Genomic DNA, 19,164 nt, shown 5'->3' on the forward strand with positions numbered 1-19,164 from the left:
GATCTGTATAGAAAGATGGGCGATAGAAGATGGAGTGCTTTGATATTTATGCAGATGGATGGAGGTTAGAGAACAAAATATTTTGAGATATATATAAGTGGATGAATGATAAAAGATAGAGTGCTTTAGGATCTGTATATGTGGATGGATGACAGAGGAGTATTTTGAGATTTGTGAAGATGAATGGATGACAAATGAAGTACTTTGAGATTTTTACAGATAGATGAATGATAGAGGATGGAGTGCTTTAAGATCTATGCAAGAAGATAGATAATAGAGAATGGAGTGCTTTGAGATATATGCAAGTGGACAGATGATAAAGAATAAAGCACTTTGAGTCTGTGTAGATAGATGAATGATAAAGGATATAGTGCTTTAAGATTTGTGCAAAAAGATGGATGATAGAGAAGTGCTTTGAGATTTGTGCAGATAAATGGATGACATACAAAGTACTTTGGATCTATCCAATAAATGAATGATACAAGATGGAGCATTTTGAAATGTATGCAAGAAGATGAGTATAGAGGATAGAGTGCTTTGAGATCCATGCATGTGGATGGATGACAAATGATTGAGTACTTTGAGATCTATATAGGTGGTTGAATGATATAAAATAGAATGCTTTAAGATCTATGCAACTGGATTAATCATAGAGGATTATGCTTTGAGATTACTTGAAAGCTATGATCCGTTCTCTCTGAAATAAGAATATTTGGTTTTTTTTCTCACTCCATTAATGGTATCAAGATCTAGATAGATTGTTGGGTTATGTTACAATGAAAATGAAGTTTTGATGGCTAATTAAAACATTTTAAACTTTTGGAGTCTATGTGTAACTGACCAAATTTAGAGTGGTGTCTCTATAATTTTTTCTTTAGTAGCTAAGCTAGTTTTATTTGATATTTGTCAACTTTATAATTTTGTACCATTGTATCTCTATTTCGACCTTCATATTGCAACTTTGAATTTGAATTTTTATATTATGGTAAAATTTGTGGTTGTGTTATCCAATTAATCATTCCTTACAGCAGTAGACTTTTGTAATTGAGAACAATGCAGAGATAGTTGAGGTCATTTCTGATTGAGAACAGTTAAGAAGAAACTTTGGTGATTTTGGATTGCTAATGAGTATTGATTTAGCAAAAATTTAGAACTTTAATGATAATGTTACTTGGAAAATGATGTATGGCCATGGCATATGTTTGGTGCACTTAAAAGTTAATCTAAGGCTTTGAGTGGTTGTATAACTAGAAGTTGTGACCAAATTACTAATGAAAGATAATAAATTTTACCAAGAGGGGCCACTAGTATTCTCCAAATTTGTGGGATTTTAGGCTTCAATATTAATGAAAGTCTGATTGGAGAACTAAATAATTCTGCTTGCACTTAATAGGACAAATGGTAAAGAGATTGGCTTCTTACCCTCATCGTAATAGTTTGTAAGGCGTGCAATGTGCAAGTAACAAAATCATTTTAGCAACTATATAAGAACAAGAAAAAGATACTTATTTGAAGAAAATCTAACCTTGAAATTCCAAGAAATCTTCTAACTTTCGTGATAGTTGTAGTGTTACTAACCTTATTGTATTTGTGGAGTCAATTCTAAACTTTCCCTTCCTTGTGTACACCTCTAAATCCAGCTCATATAGTTCCTTCGGGTCGTTAGGAATGGGAAGTCTCCACTTCCTCAGTGCAGCCACTATAACCCTAGCCATCCTGGTAAATGGACTTCCTTGTGGCACCTTGTGCCTATAGAATGATGTGCCAGCCAAGAAAATGATCACTGAGATTATGAGCCCAAGCGTTGGAATTCCATATCCCACAGTCCAGCCAACATTGTCCTGCAGATAGACCAGGAATGTATTGGCAAACAGTGTCCCAAGGAAGACGCTAAACATCCACCAATTGAAGAAGGAAAGCTTATGCATCCTCTCCTTAGGATCAAACTCATCAAACTGGTCTGCACCTATTGTGGAAATGTTGGGTTTGGTTCCACCATTTCCCAGTGCAAGTATGTACAGTCCCCCAAAGAACACACCTAGTTGCAATTTTGAAGCAGGTTCACAGTTGGCTTTGCAAGGTGGTGGCTTCAATGTTGGTACAGAAACTGCTAGTGTCAGCAAGCACATTCCCTGTTAGCACATATAAGATCAGCGATGGCTGTTGTTCCGAAAAATGAGGAGTTTTTATTCTCTATCTGAGAATTAGTGCATAAAAGAGCATGTCTCCATTTTGAACATGTCACCGAGATCATGGAATGAGAAAACTAGCATTACATTTAGGGACTGCTTGGTTTGTGACTGAAATCGAAATTAGAATGAAAATCAAAATAGTTTGGAATCGGAATCGGAATGATCAAATCTCTCGAAGTACTTGGTTCATTATCAGAATCAAATTGGAATGAAAATTTGAATCCATAGAGGAGAGTAAGAATTGAGTTTTATATATATTGGATCATTCCCATTCCATCACAGAATCGGAATCGGAATGGAACTCCTCACAACCAAATAATTGGAATGGGAGTCACCCACTCCAATTTTGATTCCAAACCCCCACTCTCCCGAACCAAGTACCCCCTTAGAACAACAGGTAAAGTTTCACAATTAGAAGGTTAGGACACATGGAGATGCATCGATCTTTTGAGCAAAATATAAACTTCATATTTTGTTCATATTTGAAGATTGCAATCTAGTTCTTATGGTTGATTATCAGCACTTCTACATGATGGTGTCCTCTTGGAAGACTTGAATCAAATCATTCAATCTTTAGAAACAGAATTTATATTATATGCAATCATAGAGAACTATGGACACTCTAATCTTTTTTTGAGAGTAAAAACTTTATCTAAAAATCTATATTTTTTGAATAAATATTTTTTAAGCAATATTTAGATAGAAAAATAATTTATTTATATTATTTTATTCATTAGAAAATGATTCGAAAATCTATTATCCATATTTTTTGTATTACTAGTTTTCTGGATATGTTGCTAAAATCTATCCATAATTCCATAATACCCTTTATTATATAAATATTATTATATATAATGATATAGTGTATTATATTATATTATTATTATGATATATTATATCATTATATCATTATATTATAATATTTTTATATTATATTATCATATATTATATTATATTATTATTAAAGATAAGGGTATATTAGGTATGAAATAAAAAAGTTATTTTTTCGGTTGATGGAAAAATGACTTATTCATCTTCTAGGTAGATAAATTTTTTTCTTTTTTTATGAGTAAATGCTATCCATGAAAAAATAATTTACTTACTTAGAAAAGTATGAGAATATAGATAAGTTGGTCAATGAAAAAGTTGATGAATTTTTTTATGATATTTGCTATAAAAAAATATATCTAAATTTAGATAAAATCTAATTTTAATGCTACTAAAAGGATAAAAACCTTTAATGGCCTCTTATACAACTTCAGGCGAGATGTTGTATATATCAATCATGGTATGACCATGCTGTCCTATTCGTCTGAAACATATAAGCAAGTTTTACTGGTATGAAATTATTCTAAGATGTCATTCCAAGTTCAGTCAGGCATACAAAAAGTTTAAAAGACAAAGGAATTTTGTCTCATAACCTGAGATTTCTGAAGTCGTAGCCAAATTGAAAGCAATACAAGTTTCCTTGTGGTGCTAGTTAAGGGACATAGAATTAGTAGTTCTATTTTTTGATGAATAAGTAGGTATCATTACTTTCGGAAAGGTAATTTGTACGTCCTACAAAACCTGCTGGCGAGAGTGCCAACAATTATCTCCAACAATGGGATATACATGACATATGGGCCATGCATTTGGATAAACATCATGCAATATGAGATGTCAATCGGTTTCCTTCAAGCGACATCATGAGAGCTCTTCAACCAATAATGGAGACTGAACATTAAGAAGGGTTAAATGAGAAAGATAAAGGGCGACTAGTAGTCTAACAAGGACAAAAACGTCGCATCAACGAGTTGCCTAAGATTCCATCATACTTAATGCGCTTTGTAGATGATCCAAGAGGGTCAACGCAACAAGTGAAGCACCGTAAACCACGAAAAGGCAACAAGTCAACCAGGACAAGACAGTACGGTGCCAGAAGGCCAACGGCAACGGCAAGGAGGAAAGTCAATGGAATGGGGACCACAAGAAATGGAGCAGTCCATTAAGTCCAGGGGACCAGAAAGGTCAGTTGCTTTGACTAGAACTGACCATCGTTGGTTACATGGAATAAGAAACAAAATAGCTATGCTTGAAACAACAAAAAGAGTGCCGTCTGGAGTATCTAATTACCACCCATCCACTAGCCTGTGACATAGAAAGCCTGGTCAGGCCCTGAACAATAGAAAGGTGCCACATCCTACGCTGAATGTGTCTCTGCAGAAATGCAAACATTTTGTGTCCTAATAGTAAATGGTGAGAGGCCAATGGAGGTATCGACCAATTAGAACATTATGGGTTCTGCTCTAGGTTGTGTTACATGAGCATCACCTAAAAGTTTCTAAAACACCAATTAAAATCGAAGTAAAAGCTTCACAAGTTCCTGCTTTTTACCCTGCATTAATGAATTGGTAGGTGGCTGCTTTTCCAGCCTCCGAATTTATCAAAAAAAAAAAAAAAAAAATCACAAGTTCGGTTAAGTATATTGTCAGTTGATCAGTATTTTTCTTTTGGAGAGAGAGCAGTGAACATTATGGTTAAATGGTTCGGACCTTCTTCTAAGCAACACATCTGAAAAATACATCTGTTTTTAAGTCACAATTAGGTTGAGCTCAGCCTTTCCATACTGAGGGAAAAAATGACCATAGAAAGTAAAGATCCATACAATCCCATATGAACTTGTGAAACCACTCACATGGAAAGGCATGCACAGTTTTCTTCATCAGCCAGAAACATAAAGAGGAAGAACTTATAACTGGTGCTGGTAAAATTAATTCATCAGAACATCTGGAACATAAATCAGGAGGCACTAGTAATCATTTAAAGCTAGAACCAAAGATTTGCAACCAAAAGACTTTGTTGAGATGAAACAGATCATAGGTACAGACAGTTAGCAAAATAATTACCACAAGATAGATGGCGGATCCGCTGACAAAGGTCCAATAACGGCCGAGACGGGCATCGGCAATGTACGCACCCAATACGGGTGTCAAGAACACAGTACCGACCCAATTAGTCACATTGTTGGATGCAGTGACGGTGCCCTGATGAAGCACATTTGTGAGATAAATCACCAAGTTTGATGATATGCCATAGTATGCCATCCTCTCAAACACCTCATACACTACAAGCACCATTAGCACAAATCACTTAGTCACCAGAGGAAGAAAGACAAATTATTTGGAAAAAACTACATGTTCCATGTAAATATATTTAAGTAAAGTTGAACAGTCAAATCAAAGAAAAGAAAAAAGAAAACCAACAACAGTAAGTATATGCCAGAGTTTCTTTCTAAAGGTTTTCAGAAGAGAGTCGCCTGAGGGTTTTCACAGGGAGTACGGTAGCAAATCAAATGGTAGGTTAAGAAGGTCCTGTTAACTATGTACTCCAACAGACTCTACCATAGGAAAAATTCTGGCTTAAATTATGTGTGAAATATTGAGGAACAGCTCTATGTACGTACCTCACAGTATTACAAAAGAGTGCACATTGTAACTTATTTCAGTATTATGATCATTAAGGCAGAAACATGAGATGTAATTTGCAAGAAAGTATGGGAAATGCTGAAAGCTCTTGAAGCATGGCTACAATGGAATAGTTGGAGGCATTACCCACAACAAAAGAACAGGCAGTCCATCCTCCTCTCTTGGATCTAAGAACAGGATTCCCTTTGAGATCCACAGAGCCATCCCTGGCGTACTCACCGTGGCCTGTCTCCAAGCTCTCTGCCATTGCTTTGCTGTGCCGTTTGCTCCTCTGAGAGCCAGCCATTTTATAGACTTTGTCCAATGGGATTTACAGAGCGATGGCGTGTTATTAGGGGAGTGCCATTGCTTTCTGTCGGTTTCGTTTATTGGTCCATCGAAACGGACAGAAGAGGAAGCTCTCAATAATTGTGAAAATCCTATCCTTATGGCCGTACAAATTAGCGGTCCGCAATCTACGCACGCAGACTGGTATGCACCGTATAAGGTTTTGTTAATATCCTTTTATGTTGATTTCTTTTTTTGTTGTTTTAATTAGATTAGAGAGAGGCTAATTCTTTTAAAAAAAAAAAAAATCTTTGTAGCTATCCCATCCTTCAATGGCCAACTTCCATCAGAGTCGAACCCCCATCCTCTTACCCAAGTAACAACAAGCGATCCTGTTTGAGCAAACATTCAGTGATACTTTAATTACAATTTTTTTTTTGCACACCTAATCACGTAATCAAAATGAATGCTAAATTAGGTTTTATGGCCATGTAGGAGGTTCACGGGATATTCCGAGGATTAATGCCTATTTTACCTCCAATATCTGGCATAATCTAGTCTTAAAGTAAAATATCTCATATTATCTTGGTTGATATAAATTGATGTATCTTAAATTACTAATCAATTGATAATTTTCAATCTCTCTCTCTCTGTTTTTTTTTTGGAATAATTTTGGCAAACATTGAATAGATTGCTTATTTAAATTTTTTAAAAAATTAATCATTAGTTAACTATAAATCCTCCTCTCGGATTTATCATGCTGGCTATGGTTTAGGCATTATAGTCCAAGATCTCCCATGCAGTTTCTATATATTGATCGGACAAACCGAGATCTCAATTCATCCCAATCATGACCACAATATATGAAACTCTTACGTTGTGGCCAAATTAGCGGTTCCACCATGTCGCAATCTGCTGTTGAGGAGCCGAGCAGGACAAACATCAATGGAATCATCTCCATGTGAAAGGGAGTCCCCCTACTGAACACGGTTTTAGTTGTACAGGTTCATTGCGGACGAAACAAATGCCGCCTCGGTGGGGCGCTCGTCAGCGGGACCCGGGTGAGACAAATATGTGATCCAAGAGCTAGCTCATCGGATGTCTCATCCACTGGTCCAATTAAGCAGTGTGTGGGGCAAAACCATGCATGCAATCCTCTTGCATCATTCCCCTCTCCGTACCATGAGACCAGCTATTATTCCAAGAGTAAAAAGAGAAAATAAATCGACACGTCTCTTGGTAAAAAGTTGAATTTAAGAGAAGAGTTCAATGTAATGCTGACTTAAGTGAATTCCCCATATGATTTTTGTCCACCGAAGCATGCTATAAAGGCACAAGCCATTACCACCGAGATGGTAAATCCTGGGACTTATTTGGTTCGTAGGAGGAGGAGGAAAAATGTGATCGACTGGAAAATGAAGAAAGACCTCATGTTTGATTAGAGTTTTCAAAAGAAAAAAAAGATAGAAAAATAGCATTCTCATGGGAATAAGATTCCTATATTCCAAATAGGAATATTGGGATTTCTATTTTGGAGTTTTCAAATATGCCCTTAAGCTTTTAAATAGAATAGGATAAGATTTTTTTCCTTAATTAAGAATATAATAGGATTATATGCACACGTTGCATCTACCAGCTGGTCCTTCTTTTAATTAGGCTGTTCGGTGTTAGATCGTCAGCTTTTGCCTTAATTAGAAAAGATGGCGGCATAAATTTCGTACCATGGAGAGGAAGAAGATGTCATGGCTGCAGTGAGAAGAAGAGCAGATACTAGCGTTTTTCTAGAAGATATGGAGTTCGTTGGAGGTCTGGCATGGACGAGGATGATTGTGATCAGATTCCAGTGGGTGGTGATTCGTTCCGGTCCTTGTGTATAACCGGGGTCATTCGAGCAAACGAGAAAACCATACCTTCAAGCAAAGTTTTACTTCTTTTTTTTCACATATCTGTGCATTCCTTTGTGGCTTTTTTCTTCTTTCTTGCACATATCATTTTCCTCAATAAATTCTGATAGGTAATGCGGAAATATCCCATTACCTTCCATCTTCGCAAAAAAAAAAAAAAAAGAAAGAAAAGAAAGAAAAAAAAGGAAAAAAAAAAAAAAAAAGCAACAAGCAAAGAATTCGTGTCCAATACAATAACATAAAACAACTTTAACTACGACCAAAATAAAATTTAGACCAGTGTTCTGATCGCAGCTTTTTTATGTCCTTCCTTGCAAACTCTATCTTGGTCACATGGGTCATTCTGTCTTCCTCTCTTTTAGTTCTTGTAGCATGCATCTTGCACCAATCACTGATGAACATTTTTGGGAATGTGGAAAAAGATCAGAGCCAGCATAGCTTCAATTGCTTAGCCAATTTCTCTTCTTAGACACTGGGATCATCTTACTTATTCGATGAGTATCTTGGTTTCATAGATGTTACAAGTTGATGGCATGGAAAGGCCGGAATCTACATCATGAGTGCACACAACGAGAGCAACCGAGACGCATGTTGCATGGTTGGTCACAATTCAGGACTGGTCGTCTGGTAAAGGGATTAAACTTGATTGTATGGTGAAGGGATTTGTTGGTCCAACACATCCTTCAGAAGTATATATATATATTCTCACCAACTGCAGTATACACTGCATTTCTTAGTCATCTTTATTGTGTAAGCTATCTTTGCAGGGAAAAGTCTAAGGCATCTAGATCACCTTTCTGAACTATGATAAACTTCATACTTTCGTCAAAGTGTTTATATAGGGAAGGGTAAAATATTAGTCTTTGTTGCCCACCCTTATTTGAAAAGTAATCTCCTTTATATTATTTTATTTGCCGCAACAAGCAGAGAAAATGACGAAACAAGAAGAAGAAAAAAAAAAAAAGAATAATAAGAGCACACAATATTTATGGTCTGATGTATTTTGACCTATATCCACTAGCAAAGACGATACAAAAGTTTTATTATAGAAAACTGAAAGTTATAAAAGATAAGATTCCCTCTAAAACTCAGACTTCCAATACATCTGATCTCTAAAATACTCATATTGCTCTATTCTTTTAAGGTTACAATATCCATATTTATGGATGCATACGCACTTATGTATGCAAATGTGAGATTGGTTATTTCATGACGATGCTTGCCTGATATCTTATTTTGAAATATAAGCAAAGTGTTTGGGCTGCTTAAATTGCCAGCTGAATGAGGGATCGGACCAGCAAGTCTGTTCATATAAAGACTTTCACCATCAAGATTTCTCCAATTTCCTATGTCTTGAGGGAGAGGGTTGAATTCAACCAGTGCATTTTATCTCTTAGTCCGGGCCCAAACAGCCGGTCTAGATTAAAGGTGCAAGGATGGGAACATATCTTGTCACATAGTTTACAAACGAAAGCTTCTATACTCGCAAACAAATTTTATGCGTGCAGCCTGATGTGGTTTCATGCAGTTGGTAGGACAGCCTGAGGAGCACAGTGGAAGAAGGGCCTTGGCGCACATTGCCCTGTGACATGCAGCCATGCCCGAATCTACTACGCTACAAGACAAAGATTTCAAAACGGTCACAAAGGACACGGTTTCAAGCTTACATCTTTACATGCCAAACGGGGAAACATCATGAACCGAAACATACATAAATTCCGTGGATGCATGATCATTCCATAACCTGTTGATCCTAACGATTAGCATGATTTGCCAACCAATTTGCAGCTCTATTAACTTCTCTCAGAATTTGTGGCGGCTACAAATCTTCGAGGCCATTGTTAATTACGAAGCAATTGAAGATGACTCTATATATATCGAAAGGGATGGACTCCATTTTATGGATTGTGAGCAAGTTGAGGCAATCAATTTCAGTTATACTGCGAGAGAGATGCTAATGGTGAGCACCTGGAAAGCTGAAGCTTCTAGCAGGAGGGGAAAGTTTGTATGAATGATCTTATTTGTGACTCTAATGAGTCTCACCGGGTTGGTGCTTTAGGATCACTGCAATCTACCACAAATTCACCTAGAATAACGAACTCATTTATATTTAGGGTCTGTTTTGGGAAATCCGCTGAAATTTGGCTGGATTTTCCATAGAAACCGGATCTATTAACTCGTCCAGTCCCTTTTTTTCAAAGGTCCATTCTAGGTTTGGTCTCAAGCCCATTTATGGGCCGAAAAAAAACCTCTAAAGAATTTGGGTAGAGAAGGATTGGGTTAATATAGATTATTTAAGTAGATGGTGTAATTCATAATCCTACGGAAAATGCAGTCCAATCTTGCTGAATTTTCTAGGTAGTCCTAATAGATAAAGGTTCCCATCCTACCAACCGACTTTCAAGTCAACAGAGACACACTTACATGGGCTTCGGATATATTCCACTGCCATACTCCGTGCTTTGACCTGCAAGCCGCCACGTTTGAAGACTCCCTCTTGGGCACGATGTTTGTGGGCACAAGTAAATGCCCACTTGTGAGCGTAGGATTTTCATTAACAAAAATATCTTAATATAACACGAGAACAGAAATTCTATAGAATAGGCTCTATGAACGTACCATATGAAAGGCTTTCTATGGCTCGCCAAGTCAACTTAAATTGGCATACAAGGATGAAACGGGTGAACGATGAGGAGACAAATTATATCCTACACCGGGTCTACCAACTAAGCAGTAGACCAGATCAATAATATCCTACCACATATCCATATTAAAATAATTAAAAAAAAAAAATCAAACAAGTCCCAGCTCGCTGAAGGATTGCAATGGAGGATGAATGGGGAGGTGGAGTGCTTGGCTGGGGCTCTGTTCGCGCCGAAGAGAAGGCGGAGCGTTAATTAGACTGGATCTACTTTTCTCTTTTTCCGCATGCTGAGATGGCAGTCACCATTAGCTAGCTGATCTACCGCTGAGTTGGTAGACCGATGAAGGATGTAAATTGCCATAACGCTCCTTGGGAGGACGGACCTGCCCTTATCTTCTTCTCTCTTTCTTGGATGCCCCGCGATGGCGATCGACCGACCAAGTCCTGCCGCTTCGCCCCTCTTCCAATTTCTACTACTTGGACCCACTTGCCACCTCCCACAAAGGACAACTGGACAAGGAAACGAAGCTACCGGCGCTGAGGGAAAGGAAGTGTTTGCGTCTGGATTTGCCCCAGGAGAAATATATCACATCAATGCCTCTTTTTCTCTTAATTCAATATATCTCAGCGCCGCCTAATGAAGAAAAAATATTCTATGGCTGTAGTCTAATATCTAATGGCCCATCGCTTTCATCAAGCTTTGTTCAAACCTGGATGGTATTATTTGAGGACGGGTTGTATCCTTCGCCGGAAAAAATGATGGACCTTCTTTTATGACATCAACCATTGAATTATATTTTACATATCTTTAAAATAAAAAATTTCATAACCTATGCTGCAGATGGATAGAGGTTCGTCGTACTTTAAAAGATATACAAAATCCAATTCAACAGATCCATCATTCTTTCACGGAAAAAATACAACTTGAAACCATCATTTGAAAAGGATTTACATATTTTATATTTTTTTATTATAAGGTGGATGTATCCCATCCATTATTATTAGTAGCTATCGATGAAAAGTTACTTTATGAGTTTTTTTTAATTTTATCAGACAACACTAATCCCCTCGCCCCGGTATCCTCTAATTCCTTCACCTCGTTATAAGTACAAAAAGTCACTGCAAATAATCATTTTTATCCCATTATTATTATTGGTTGTTATAGAGTCCAGATTGTATCTTTTGCACCAAAAATTAATTCATCATTTTTCATGATATGCACCATTACATCACACAACGGATGCTACGAGGCCTGTACAGATAAATGAAAGACAGTGTAGAATGCTTTGAAAGTTGTGCTAGATTTAATCCAACGATGTATATCATAAAAAGAGATCAATCATTTTTTTCACACAAAGTTATAAATCGAGCAAGTTATAAATCGAGCCGTTTATGTAGATGGAAAGTTATTTGACCCATCTATTTATTATTTAAATTTGAATGGCGTTGGCTCATCTATTTATTATTTATTTATTTTTTAAATTTGAATGGCGTTGTCTCTTGCCTCAATGAGGTCCTCTCTAATTCAACCTCCCTACCTAAATTATGGTACTTGCCATCTATACTTGGACTTTCTTCGCTATAATCGGTTGATATAAGAGAAATTAGGATCATTCATCATTCCTGCATCAGATGCGCTGTTGTTGTCCCCGTAGCTTTTTGCTCTTTCTCTATTAATTTTGTGGGGTGAGAGAGGCTCGAACTCTCGATCTCAGGATAACTGCAGAAGCTAGGAGACCTACGTGCTAACCAACTATGCCACCATCCCAAGTTGATTCTTAGATCTAATCTTACTTGATCTGGATTTGTTACAGTGCTTCCTAAAAGTTTTGCTACATATTTTCCGAATTCATCAAAAATAAATCCAGCGAAACTTTTAGAAAGTACGGTAGCAAATCCAAATCAAGTAACATTAGATCTAAAAATCATTATTCAGTGTAATTTAAAATTATTGACATCCGTTATAATGATTAAAATAAACATCCGTTATAATTTAAAAGACTTAGAGATCTAACATCGGATCTCTGAGAATTCTTTCTACTCCCTTGTAACTGAACTTTATTTCTCTTTGGGATGCTGCCCTCTTGGGAACTATGGACTCTTTGTATTCTTTGGCCGAAATCAATAAAAGATGGGTGGTCTTAACCTTCCTTTTAATCAAAAATAAAAATATCCACCATCCATTAAAATGATATAAAATTTTACTCATCATTTTTTTTTACTTAATAAAGAAACATTTTTAAATTCAAAATTTTTATCCAGTTGAAAATATGTTTTCAGTCAACAGTCAAAACTATTTTTCCGTTCAATCTACATTCATTGAGGGACTTTGACATGTGGGATCACTGGTTTATCATGTCGCGCAGCAAAATAAAAGTGTTTTCATGTTTGTTTTCACGAATTTTTCAACATGACCATAGAGAAGATCACCGACAATTCAATCCTGGGTTCTAAAAGCTCAATGAGGCATGCTATGTAAACTTTTTTTCTTTCTTTGATTTCTAAGTGATAGTAAGGGAGGCAACTGCCACCCGGCCTTGATTAAAATGTTGAAAGGAACCGAGTTACAGCAGAAAGCAACAAAGGCTTTTATCCTGGCAGAGATCAGAGGATTACAGAATTTACGTCAGAAAGAGGAAGAAAAAATAACACCAGAGGAACAGCAACCCGGTTACCTGCCAACTTCGATCCTGGCTGAGAATTTAAAATGGAGTGGACCAAGAGCAGAGTTCTGAAGCAATTGCAGAAGAATTAGGGAACCCAAGAACAGCCAAAGTCTTGGAATTAACTCTGCTGTCTTATCTTAGCTTCAAAAAAAAAAAAAAAAAAAAAAAAAAAGCCTCTGCTATTTTACCAACCGCTACATTATTTCACAAAAGGTATAGGTAGTCCATTCCACAAACCGCGTGGAAACTCATATTTTCTTAAAATGGCGGGCAACTTCTACTTTGGAAGTCACCGTTGACGTGAACAAGGCTGTGACATAAACGTGTAGGTAGAATAGAGAATAATTCTTGAATAATTTGAATATAGATCTATTTTAATATGTCGGCTGCCATTGTTGACAATGTTATTAAACTCGACAGCCGCTTCCCTTGGTTAATGTATTTCCACATGATGGTTGGACTTTCTTGCAGTTGATAGCACTATTCAATTCGAAAGCAAATAATAAAAACAACACCAAAGAAAGGGTACTTGCCAACTGGTGGAAGAATGCAGTGGAGTGAGGGGATTGATAAGAAAGTCTTATTAAATTACTTGGAAAAAGTCTTACAAACATGTCCCTGGCCCATCCATCAGGCCAGTGGGTGAGCTATTGACTCATAACGCAATTTTTTCCAAGTCGCCTGGTCAAGCATTGCGAGGAACCTTCTTCCCTCTGTACCCAACCACTGATTAATCAAAGCCACACCCCAAACTTTTCTTTTTTTCTATTTTTATTTGATGATAAGGGAGGCCAAAAAAAGACGGCCATCCAGATTTCATTGGGCACACCCCAAACTTTTCAAACCCTTCAATCAAGCTTCCTCTGACTCCCTCTCGCTTTCCTTCCTACCCCTCCCTCATTTATCATATCTGTAAGCAATGCTCCGTTTAGCCGTGGAAACAACGTCACAAAACCAAAACCAATCTCTCTTCAATCCCTCATCTTAGCCATGAAGACGGTCCAAATCCAACCTTTTCTCCTCCCCTGCCTTTTATTCCTTTCCTTGTCCTTCTTGAAAGCCGGAGCACGGACTGAAGCACAAGCTCTCCTCAAATGGAAGTCCAGCTTGCTTCAGGCAGACGCTCTGAGCTCATGGTCCCTTGCCAACTCTACCACTCCATGCACATGGTTTGGTGTCCGCTGCAACTCCGCAGGCAGCGTCGTGCAGCTGAGCTTACCCAATGCCAATCTCGACGGCACCCTCGATGAATTAAACTTTGCTTCTCTGCCCAGCCTCACCAAGCTCGACCTCCATATAACTATCTCCATGGCCCCATTCCTTCAAACATCTCTGCTCTCTCCAAGCTCACGTCATTAGACCTCAGCAGCAACAACTTCAATGAATCCATTCCGCCAGAGATCGGTCAGCTCTCCGAGATGGTCGACCTCCGTCTCTACAACAACAGTCTCGGCGGGCCGATCCCATATCAGCTCAGCAATCTCCGAAAGGTACGCTACTTCGATCTAGGATCCAATTACTTGGAGAACCCAGACTACAACAAGTTCACCCCACTGCCTTCCGTGACACATCTATCTCTATACCTCAATAGTTTGACCGGGAAATTCCCACCATTTATACTCAACTGCACCAATTTAACGTACCTTGACCTCTCACAAAACAACCTGACGGGTAAATTACCCGACTCGTTGTCAACCAATCTAGTTTACCTCCAGTCCCTAAATCTTACCGCTAACTTCTTTAAAGGAGTAATTCCCGTTTCCCTTGCAAATTTGACGAGGCTACAAAACCTTCATCTTGGATTGAACAATCTCACCGGAGGGATACCGCCTATCCTCGGGTCCATCTCTGGCCTTCGAATACTCGAACTCTATAACAATTCACTTGGTGGACCGATCCCTTCTTCTCTCGGACAGCTCCGAATGCTTGAGCGCATCGATATCAAAGCAGCAGAATTGAACTCTACCATTCCTCGCGAGCTCGGCCTTTGTACTAATCTCGATTATGTTGAGCTGTCCATCAATCAACTGACAGGTGGCTTTCCACAATCCTTCTCGGAGCTAACCAAGATGAGTCAGTTCGGGATCTCGAGCAATTTGCTCTCTGGTGAGATCTCCCCGGACGTGTTCACGAATTGGACAGAGCTTATTTCCTTTCAGATACAGAACAATACGTTCTTTGGGCCAATCCCACCGGAGATTGGGTCGGCCACAAAGCTGCAAATCCTATTCCTCTTCCACAACAACCTATCAGGTCCAATCCCTCCAGAGATTGGGAGGCTAGCCGACTTGCAGCAATTGGATCTATCGGAAAATATTCTCACCGGTCCGATCCCTCGGACAATAGGAAACCTCACACAGCTCACTTCCCTAGCCCTCTTCTACAACAAGCTGAACGGCACAATCCCAGCAGAGATCGGAAACATGACGGCACTGACTAGCCTAGACATCAACACTAACCGATTGGAGGGTGAGCTGCCGGGCACCATTGCTCAGCTTCCAAATCTTCAGTTTATTTCAGTCTTTTACAACAAGCTCAGCGGTCCCATCCCTCGAGACCTCGGCCAGAATGGGCATTTGAACAGTGTCAGCTTTTCAAACAATAGCTTCTCAGGGGAATTGCCTCCAGATTTATGCAAGGGCTTTGTTCTTCAGCACTTCACAGCGGATAATAACAACTTCACAGGCTCCCTGCCGGCTTGCTTGCGCAACTGCTCGATACTAGTCCGAGTCCGATTGGAGTGGAACCACTTCACTGGAGACATATCAGAAGCATTCAGCGTCCATCCGACACTAATCTACTTGGATCTCACCGGCAATCAGTTGACGGGCACGCTGTCTCCAGACTGGGGGGAATGCAAGAATCTCACCTACTTGCACGTGGATGGCAACAGCATCTCTGGTCACATTCCGGCGGCATTCGGGAACATGATCGAGTTACAAGACCTAAGCTTAGCTGCCAACTTTTTGTCCGGAACAATCCCACCTCAACTGGGGAATTTGAGTCTCTTATACAAGCTCAATTTGAGTAGTAATCAGTTATCAGGGTCGATTCCTTCGGAGTTTGGTGATGCTGCCCAGCTTGCTTCTCTTGATCTCTCAGCAAACAAACTCACCGGTCCAATACCAACCGAGCTTGGCAATCTGAAACGTCTTTTACTGTTAGATTTAAGCAGCAATGACCTATATGGAGAGATACCATCTCAGCTCGGCAATTTGGGGGCTCTTCAAATCCTGTTAGATTTGAGTAGCAATTTCCTCTCTGGACCGATTCCTTCTAATCTAGATAAGCTCACATCTCTCCAGATGCTCAATGTCTCCCACAACCATCTCTCCGGTCCAATTCCACCAGCTTTGGGGAGCATGGGCAGCTTAGATTCTGTGGACTTCTCTTACAACAATCTAACAGGAGCCATTCCGGAGGGAACTGCCTTCAAGAATGCCTCTTCCTTTGTTGGAAACACAGGGCTATGTGGAAACGTGAAAGGACTACGTTCCTGCGAATCTAGTTCCTCTGGTGGTGGTTCTCACAAGAATCATAAGAAACTGATCATTGCTATTGTTGTTCCATTTGTGGGAGTTCTAGTACTGGCAACCGCAGTTATAACTATTGTTCTAGCTCGCAGGAAGAGCTGGGGTGAGAAGTTTGGGATGGAGAGTGCCATCGGGGGGGCATCCCAGTCTTTGATATGGGAAAGAGAAGGAAAGTTCACATTTTTAGATATCATGAATGCCACAGACAACTTCAGCCAAGTCTACTGCATTGGAAAGGGAAGCTTCGGGACAGTTTACAAAGCTGAGCTATTGTCGGGTCATGTAGTTGCTGTGAAACGCATCCAAGTATCGGACCCTGATGAGGTTCCAGAGGTAAACAGAAAGAGCTTTGAAAACGAGATCCGAGCTCTTACAGAGGTGAGGCACCGGAACATAGTGAAGTTACATGGGTTTTGTTTAAGGGGAGGGGACATGTACCTGGTGTATGAGTACTTGGAGAGGGGAAGCTTGGGGAAGGTGTTGTATGGGCAAGAAGAGGGGAAGAAGTTTGATTGGGCTACGAGGGTGAAGGTTGTTCAGGGTGTGGCTCATGCTTTGGCCTATTTGCACCATGACTGCAACCCACCAATTGTGCATCGGGATATATCGGTGAACAATATCTTGCTGGGGTCAGAGTTTGAGCCTCGGATCTCTGATTTTGGGACTGCAAAGTTGCTGAATCCAAATTCTTCCAATTGGACTTCTGTAGCAGGATCTTATGGCTACATGGCACCAGGTAATTCTGCCCTCATCTGCATTTCTTTCTTGTCGACAATTTGTTGTTTGTGCCCCACTTTTTTTTTTTTTTCCTAAAACTCTACTGAACTGGACATCCTTCTCACAGTATACTTAGGAAATAATAGAATTTACACTGGAGAGACATTTCCATAAAAGGTTTTAAAAATAATCAAATTGCCAGTTCTTGATTATTACATAGAAATTAGAGTACCATAGTTTGTGAGATGTTTGGCAATTCAAAAGCCCTCAATAATTATGTACCATACCATGCTTATATCAACATCAAATGAGTTGCTTTACCTTGTCAAAATATCTGATGTGCAATGCGTAAATAGCAGCTGTTTTCAGCACAACTCAGATATGCAAATATATCTGATCTGAATGATTTATGCGAGTAGCCATCAAAGTTTAAAAACTATGCTACCTTAGCTTTTATGATATTTTCAGCATCTTTTTTATGAGTTTAATCCTGTAGTCTGATATGTATCTTTTTAAGCAACAACCATCTTTGATCTTATGGTTACGAATACAACCTTCCCTCCATCTGACAAGAATGTTATAACTCTCCAATGCGAACATGTTCATTTTGGTAACTGAATTATAGATATGAAAGTTCTTTCTCTGCTTGTAGAAGTGTGATTACCTGAATTACGTGAGACCACTGAGAATGGAAGCTGAAAATATTTTGACAGTCAGATGATCTACTAGACATATAAATTACTTGTCAATTTGTCATTTAAAGACAACGTTTATTTCAGAAAACTTATTTATTACAATACCTGTTCTTCAGCACTTATATTTTGGAAAATCTCAGCAAATGACTAGTTCTATTCAAGTAATGGTATTTTTCATTTACTTATTGCAATGTGTTATATTATCTGCAGAGCTAGCTTACACGATGAAGGTCACGGATAAATGTGATGTATATAGCTTTGGAGTGGTGGCACTTGAAGTCATGATGGGGAAGCACCCAGGAGAACTTATTTCCTCTTTGCCATCTTTGTCTTCATCAGAGGGAAAGGATGTGTTGCTGAAGGATGTTTTGGACCAAAGGTTGGTTCCTCCAACAGGCCAATTAGCAGAGGAGGTGGTCTTCATCACAAAGATAGCCCTAGCATGCACTCGGACTGATCCAGAATCTCGACCATCAATGCGTTTCGTAGCGCAGGAGATATCTGCTCGCACACAAGCCTATCTCCCTGAACCATTGCGAATGATCACGATCAGCAAGCTAACTTCGTTCCAAAAATGATCTGTCTTTTGAAATACTGAAGGCTTTGATTGAATCTGGAATCACAAGGAAGAGATCTTTGTGCATAGTATCTGGAAATATTGAAGAGTAAAAGAGGCCTCAGAATGCTTTTTATGCAATGCTTCATGAATATGTCTCAGCATCGCATGATGGGGAAAGAAGAAAGGCATTTGCCTGTAGTTAGTGGGAAATGGTTGTAGAAAATGGCTCACCATATGTGGCACTGAGTACGGATAGTTGCACTTATGATGTACTTTACAAAATCTATTGGTATATATAGAATCCTCTTCTAAATACATAGGTATATAATCCACTGGCAGATTAGCCTGGCAAGATGTTGTTTTCAAATCTAGAATCACTTTAGGAAGCCATTTGGCTGAAGGCGGGTGATCAGGGGGCTCCTAAGAAAATTGCATTGTTTTTATTAGTTCAAGTAATGAAAGTTTTACCTTGCATATTTGCATAACATGTCCGCTGAGAGAAGTCAAAAAACCACTACCT

General features: G+C 38.9%; 2 protein-coding genes across 2 annotated transcripts in view; one reads left to right on the forward strand and one right to left on the reverse strand.

The window, feature by feature from the left end:
• LOC105044196 (protein NRT1/ PTR FAMILY 5.2) overlaps positions 1–5,960 on the reverse strand; it is a 12,241-nt gene extending 6,281 nt beyond the window's left edge. The window contains exons 1-3 of the mRNA XM_010922009.4: positions 5,786–5,960; positions 5,081–5,298; positions 1,579–2,132 (exon numbers count right to left, since the gene is read on the reverse strand). Of these exons, the coding sequence (XP_010920311.2) occupies positions 1,579–2,132; positions 5,081–5,298; positions 5,786–5,945 (932 nt within the window). The 5' untranslated portion in view covers positions 5,946–5,960. The remainder of the gene's footprint in view (positions 1–1,578; positions 2,133–5,080; positions 5,299–5,785) is intronic.
• An 8,020-nt stretch (positions 5,961–13,980) lies between these two features.
• LOC105044195 (uncharacterized) lies at positions 13,981–18,959 on the forward strand. The gene is given in 3 exon segments (XM_010922007.4): positions 13,981–14,434; positions 14,437–17,409; positions 18,296–18,959. Coding segments are annotated over 3 exon segments (3,645 nt in total). The 5' UTR covers positions 13,981–14,130; the 3' UTR covers positions 18,664–18,959.
• The last annotated feature ends 205 nt before the right edge of the window (positions 18,960–19,164 follow it).

Source organism: Elaeis guineensis, chromosome 4 (genome assembly GCF_000442705.2).
Source record: "Elaeis guineensis isolate ETL-2024a chromosome 4, EG11, whole genome shotgun sequence".
In the NCBI taxonomy this organism is placed as follows: domain Eukaryota; kingdom Viridiplantae; phylum Streptophyta; class Magnoliopsida; order Arecales; family Arecaceae; genus Elaeis; species Elaeis guineensis.